We start from the raw sequence: 7,398 nt of genomic DNA, 5'->3' as shown, positions 1-7,398 counted from the left end.
ACTACATGGGTGTTGTTTTACAAACCCCGTTTCCATATGAGTTGGGAAATGGTGTTAGATGTAAATATAAACGGAATACAATGATTTGCAAATCCTTTTCCAACCCATATTCAGTTGAATATGCTACAAAGACAACATATTTGATGTTCAAACTGATAAACTTTTTTTTTTTGGCAAATAATCATTAACTTTACAATTTGATGCCAGCAACACGTGACAAAGAAGTTGGGAAAGGTGGCAATAAATACTGATAAAGTTGAGGAATGCTCATCAAACACTTATTTGGAACATCCCACAGGTGAACAGGCAAATTGGGAACAGGTGGGTGCCATGATTGGGTATAAAAGTAGATTCCATGAAATGCTCAGTCATTCACAAACAAGGATGGGGCGAGGGTCACCACTTTGTCAACAAATGCGTGAGCAAATTGTTGAACAGTTTAAGAAAAACCTTTCTCAACCAGCTATTGCAAGGAATTTAGGGATTTCACCATCTACGCTCCGTAATATCATCAAAGGGTTCAGAGAATCTGGAGAAATCACTGCACGTAAGCAGCTAAGCCCGTGACCTTCCATCCCTCAGGCTGTACTGCATCAACAAGCGACATCAGTGTGTAAAGGATATCACCACATGGGCTCAGGAACGCTTCAGAAACCCACTGTCAGTAACTACAGTTGGTCGCTACATCTGTAAGTGCAAGTTAAAACTCTCCTATGCAAGGCAAAAACCGTTTTATCAACAACACCCAGAAACGCCGTCGGCTTCGCTGGGCCTGAGCTCATCTAAGATGGACTAATACAAAGTGGAAAAGTGTTCTGTGGTCTGACGAGTCCACATTTCAAATTGATTTTGGAAACTGTGGACGTCGTGTCCTCCGGACCAAAGAGGAAAAGAACCATCCGGATTGTTATAGGCGCAAAGTGGAAAAGCCAGACATGGGTAACTTACACATCTGTGAAGGCGCCATTAATGCTGAAAGGTACATACAGGTTTTGGAGCAACATACGTTGCCATCCAAGCAACGTTACCATGGACGCCCCTGCTTATTTCAGCAAGAAAATGCCAAGCCACGTGTTACATCAACGTGGCTTCATAGTAAAAGAGTGCGGGTACTAGACTGGCCTGCCTGTAGTCCAGACCTGTCTCCCATTGAAAATGTGTGGCGCATTAAGAAGCCTAAAATACCACAACGGAGACCCCCGGACTGTTGAACAACTTAAGCTGTACATCAAGCAAGAATGGGAAAGAATTCCACCTGAGAAGCTTCAAAAATGTGTCTCCTCAGTTCCCAAACGTTTACTGAATGTTGTTAAAAGGAAAGGCCATGTAACACAGTGGTGAACATGCCCTTCCCCAACTACTTTGGCACATGTTGCAGCCATGAAATTCTAAGTTAATTATTATTTGCAAAAAAAAAAACAAAGTTTATCAGTTTGAACATCAAATATGTTGTCTTTGTAGCATATTCAACTGAATATGGGTTGAAAAGGATTTGCAAATCATTGTATTCCGTTTATATTTACATCTAACACAATTTCCCAACTCATATGGAAACGGGGTTTGTATGTTGAGAGGGTTCTAATGTGTAATAATTTAGAAGCTCGTAAACAGTTTAAATGCTCAAAATATGAAAATGTATTAATATTAAACCTACTTTGCGGATATGCGTTTACCACAGTCAGTCCTGGAACGAGTTGGCTGCAATCTGTGTTGGCCCTGTGATGAGGTGGCGACTTGTCCAGGGTGTACCCCGCCTTCCGCCCGAATGCAGCTGAGATAGGCTCCAGCACCGCCCGCCACCCCAAAAGGGACAAGCGGTAGAAAATGGATGGATGGAGCGCCCCCGGTCTAAAATGAGTTTGACACCCCTGCTGTAAAGTAAGCAAGTCAAGTGATTTCTTTTAGCGGTAAATCATGTAAGCGTTCACTTTCACTTTCACTTTCAGTTCAGGCGGCTTACACAACTTTTCCTGCCCCACAGCAAAATTGTATTTCTTCCAGCAAATCACACAATTTTCTTAAATAGTCAGGCAAACTCCCACCTTGCCTTCATCACCAGAGGGACGTTTTAGTTGCTCACCACAGACAATCCAAGTGGTAGCGACGAGACCCAGATGGTCTTAGCGAGGACCAGCCCACCTTCAGACAAATAGCGAGGGTAAGTCATGTCAAGGTTTTAAATATACTTCAAATCATAAAAACAGTATTTTTTTTCTCCCCAAAGAGAAACATCTTTCCGCTATTGTTGTAATCTTTCTGAATGTTGGCGTTTGAAGAAATTGGCGCCGGCGGTGGTGAACCCCGTCTCTGGGTCCTTGCACTCGTCCCCGGCCAGGACCGCCGCGCCCGATTCCGGGTCCGTAGAGACGGGGCGATGGTCTCTGCTGAAGTGCTTGACCTGGGCGGGCGGAGAGAGAGAGGGGTTCTTCGTCTTAGCGTTCTGACTGACTGCTTCCTGTGCGGGGACTTGGTGCGTCGTGGGGGGGTCCGGCCCGCGGTGTCTCGGCTGCGCGATCCTCCTTTTAACCTCGACTTTCGCCCACGTGATTGGCTTCCCTGTCAGCGCAGCTATCCTCTGCATGAGGGAGCAAAAAGGAGAATTTTGTTATTAAAGTGCATGGCACCAAACATCGGGCCCCATTCAGCAATAAGTTCCTAACTTTTCCTCTTATCTTTCTTCCTAAGTGAAGTCCATTCAAATTCATGACGTGTTCTTAAACAGCCAAATTGTTCTGACCTGCTCTTCTTAAGTTGCTGAATGCCAAATGGTTAGGGGGTGCGTGTCTATCATAATTTGCATATAAACACGCCCTTATTTCCCAATATGCATATGTAAACACCCTTAATTCCTTAATATGCATACGTAAACACCCTTATTTCCCCAATATGCATATGTAAACACCCTTAATTCCTTAATATGCATACGTAAACACCCTATTTCCCCAATATGCATATGTAAACACCCTTAATTCCTTAATATGCATACGTAAACACCCTTATTTCCCCAATATGCATATGTAAACACCCTTAATTCCTTAATATGCATACGTAAACACCCTTATTTCCCCAATATGCATATGTAAACACCCTTAATTCCTTAATATGCATACGTAAACACCCTTATTTCCCCAATATGCATATGTAAACACCCTTAATTCCCCAATATGCATATGTAAACACCCTTAATTCCTTAATATGCATATGTAAACACCCTTATTTCCCCAATATGCATATGTAAACACCCTTATTTTCCCAATATGCATACGTAAACACCCTTATTTCCCCAATATGCATATGTAAACAACCTTAATTCCTTAATATGTATACGTAAACACCCTTATTTCCCCAATATGCATATGTAAACACCCTTAATTCCTTAATATGCATACGTAAACACCCTTATTTCCCCAATATGCATATGTAAACACCCTTAATTCCTTAATATGCATACGTAAACACCCTTATTTCCCCAATATGCATACGTAAACACCCTTATTTCCCCAATATGCATATGTAAACACCCTTAAATCCTTCATATGCATACGTAAACACCCTTATTTTCCCAATATGCATATGTAAACACCCTTAATTCCTTAATATGCATACGTAAACACCCTTATTTCCCCAATATGCATATGTAAACACCCTTATTTCCCCAATGTGCATATGTAAACACCCTTAATTCCCCAATATACATATGTAAACACCCTTAAATTCCCCAATATGCATATGTAAACACCCTTAATTCCCCAATATGCATATGTAAACACCCTTAATTCCCCAATATGCATATGTAAACACCCTTAATTCTTCAATATGCATATGTAAACATCCTTATTTCCCCAATATGCATATGTAAACACCCTTAATTCCCCAATATGCATTTGTAAACACCCTTAATTCCCCAATATGCATATGTAAACACCCTTAATTCCCCAATATGCATATGTAAACACCCTTAATTCCCCAATATGCATATGTAAACACCCTTAATTCTTCAATATGCATATGTAAACATCCTTATTTCCCCAATATGCATATGTAAACACCCTTAATTCCCCAATATGCATATGTAAACACCCTTAATTCCTTAATATGCATATGTAAACACCCTTATTTCCCCAATATGCATATGTAAACACCCTTATTTTCCCAATATGCATACGTAAACAACCTTATTTCCCCAATATGCATATGTAAACAACCTTAATTCCTTAATATGTATACGTAAACACCCTTATTTCCCCAATATGCATATGTAAACACCCTTAATTCCTTAATATGCATACGTAAACACCCTTATTTCCCCAATATGCATATGTAAACACCCTTAATTCCTTAATATGCATACGTAAACACCCTTATTTCCCCAATATGCATACGTAAACACCCTTATTTCCCCAATATGCATATGTAAACACCCTTAAATCCTTCATATGCATACGTAAACACCCTTATTTTCCCAATATGCATATGTAAACACCCTTAATTCCTTAATATGCATACGTAAACACCCTTATTTCCCCAATATGCATATGTAAACACCCTTATTTCCCCAATGTGCATATGTAAACACCCTTAATTCCCCAATATACATATGTAAACACCCTTAAATTCCCCAATATGCATATGTAAACACCCTTAATTCCCCAATATGCATATGTAAACACCCTTAATTCCCCAATATGCATATGTAAACACCCTTAATTCTTCAATATGCATATGTAAACATCCTTATTTCCCCAATATGCATATGTAAACACCCTTAATTCCCCAATATGCATTTGTAAACACCCTTAATTCCCCAATATGCATATGTAAACACCCTTAATTCCCCAATATGCATATGTAAACACCCTTAATTCCCCAATATGCATATGTAAACACCCTTAATTCTTCAATATGCATATGTAAACATCCTTATTTCCCCAATATGCATATGTAAACACACTTAATTCCCCAATATGCATATGTAAACACCCTCAATTCCCCAATATGCATATGTAAACACCCTTAATTCCCCAATATGCATATGTAAACATCCTTATTTCCCCAATATGCATATGTAAACACCCTTAATTCCCCAATATGCATATGTAAACACCCTCAATTCCCCAATATGCATATGTAAACACCCTTAATTCCCCAATATGCATTTGTAAACACCCTTAATTCCCCAATATGCATATGTAAATTGCATAAGTAATTGCCCTTAAATCCCCTCATAAGTGAAGTTAAAGTTAAAGTACCAATGATTGTCACACACACACTAGGTGTGGTGAAATTTGTCCTCTGCATTTGACCCATCCCCTTGATCACCCCCTGGGAGGTGAGGGGAGCAGTGGGCAGCAGCAGTGGGCAGCAGCAGTGGGCAGCAGCAGTGGGCAGCAGCAGTGGGCAGCAGCAGTGGGCAGCAGCAGTGGGCAGCAGCGGTGGCCGCGCCCGGGAATCTTTTTTTTCCCTTCAAATTCATGACGTGTTCTTAAACGGCCAAATTGTTCCCACCTGCTGTTCTTAAGTTGCTGAATGCCAAATGGTTAGCGCGTGCGTGTCTATCATAATTTGCATATAAACACGCCCTTATTTCCCCAATATGCATATGTAAACACCCTTAATTACATAATTTGCATAGGTAATTGCCCTTAATTCCCCTCATAAGGGCACAATTCCGGCGTAAAAGCCGAACATCAAACACACGGACAAAACACAGACAGATTACAAATTCGTATTATCCCGCGGGGGAAATACATCATGTCAAAACATAAGTTTAAGAAAGGGGGGACTGCTGAGGTAGCCTAAAGCGTTCAAATAAATATTCGTCACTTCGGGCAAATAGGTCTACATGGTCGTGGAATATGCGCTCCCTCCCCAGGGTGATTGTGTGTGTGTATTGCTCATTTCGCTTTATGTCTGTCAGTCTTATTTATATCTATCGATCTAGCTATCTATATATCTATCTATCTATCTACGATACTAATTGAACATTAGACAATAGAAGTAAGGGAACTTGTCACACTTAAGAACAAATAGGCCCTAAGAGTGCTCTGGAGCACTCGTGGATTTTGTTCTTACCTACGAACAAACATTGGTGGAAAAACTTTGCAAGTGGGCCTAAGAACATTTGTTCTTAAGAACGGTTGCTGAATGGCGCCCATTAAGTCCCAACATTGCACAGTTTGGGGTATCTGAGTGAAAAGGTCAAAAAGAAGTAGAAGGTTGCTAGGAAAGATTTCTCGTGGTGTTTTTGTATGCCTTGTCTGGAGCCCGGGTGGTGGTGAGCGGTTCCTCCTGGTGGTACCTCCTGGTGATTGGTCAGTTCCTCCTCCAGCTGCTGGGACTCCTCCCTCACGGCAGTCAGGAAGTCGGCGGGTGACTGGCGAGGAGGCGTCGACCGCTCCACGTGGTTGTAGAGACCCTTCCACATTCTGAAGGAACGGAAAAGGGGAAACATGTGAGCTACTGCAGATCTGAGCAAATTAAGGCCGTTAAGATTTTCATTACCAAATAATTTTTACAGATCTTTAAGATGGAAAGTGTAGCTGCCATTATGATGTGCAGTGATGTTTCTAAATGACCGTAAGTCTTGAACTATACAAAGTATTTCAATGGTTGGAATCTGTGCTTTTGCGTGATATACTACTTACTACGGTAATCTAATTAGTTACTATGGTCATCGAATTAGTTACTAGGGCCATCTAAGTCACAGCAGCTCAGACGAGGCACCAAGCAGTGTGGGTGGGGAGCGTTTCCACAGAGTGTTTCCAGAACGAGCCTGAAATGCGGGTGTCAGGGACAGACGCGGAAGGAGATTTTTACAACAGAGTTCTAAAGCTTAGTGATATATCAGATACAGTCGTGGTCAAAAGTGTACATACACTTGTAAAGAACATAATGTCATGGCTGTCTTGAGTTTCCAATCATTTCTACAACTCTTATTTTTTTTGTGATTGGAGCACATACTTGTTGGTCACAAAAAACTTTCATGAAGTTTGGTTCTCTTATGAATTTATTATGGGTCTACTGAAAATGTGAGCAAATCTGCTGGGTCAAAAGTATACATACAACAATGTTAATATTTGCTTACATGTCCCTTGGCAAGTTTCACTGCAATAAGGCGCTTTTGGTAGCCATCCACAAGCTTCTGCTTGCATTTTTGACCACTCCTCTTGACAAAATTGGTGCAGTTCAGCTAAATTTGTTGGTTTTCAGCATTGTCCACACGTTTAAGTCAGGAGTTTGGGAAAGCCATTCTAAAACCTTAATGCTAGCCTGATTTAGCCATTCCTTTACCACTTTTGATGTGTGTTTGGGGTCATTGTCCTGTTGGAACACCCAACTGCGCCCAAGACCCAACCTCCGGGCTGATGATTTTAGGTTGTCCTGAAGAAATTGGAGGTA

At 41.0% G+C, this 7,398-nt stretch overlaps 1 protein-coding gene across 1 annotated transcript in view; it reads right to left on the bottom strand.

Moving 5' to 3' along the window:
* Nucleotides 1-1,514: 1,514 nt before the first annotated feature.
* Nucleotides 1,515-7,398, bottom strand: part of mtmr7b (myotubularin related protein 7b) — a 44,146-nt gene continuing 38,262 nt past the window's right edge. The window contains exons 13-14 of the mRNA XM_062027193.1: nt 6,299-6,425; nt 1,515-2,575 (exon numbers count right to left, since the gene is read on the bottom strand). Of these exons, the coding sequence (XP_061883177.1) occupies nt 2,240-2,575; nt 6,299-6,425 (463 nt within the window). The 3' untranslated portion in view covers nt 1,515-2,239. The remainder of the gene's footprint in view (nt 2,576-6,298; nt 6,426-7,398) is intronic.

This window comes from Entelurus aequoreus, linkage group LG18, assembly GCF_033978785.1.
Source record: "Entelurus aequoreus isolate RoL-2023_Sb linkage group LG18, RoL_Eaeq_v1.1, whole genome shotgun sequence".
NCBI classification, from domain to species: Eukaryota; Metazoa; Chordata; class Actinopteri; order Syngnathiformes; family Syngnathidae; genus Entelurus; species Entelurus aequoreus.
The sequence above is the reverse complement of the archived record's forward strand: the minus strand, read 5'-3'. Positions and strand labels throughout refer to the sequence as shown.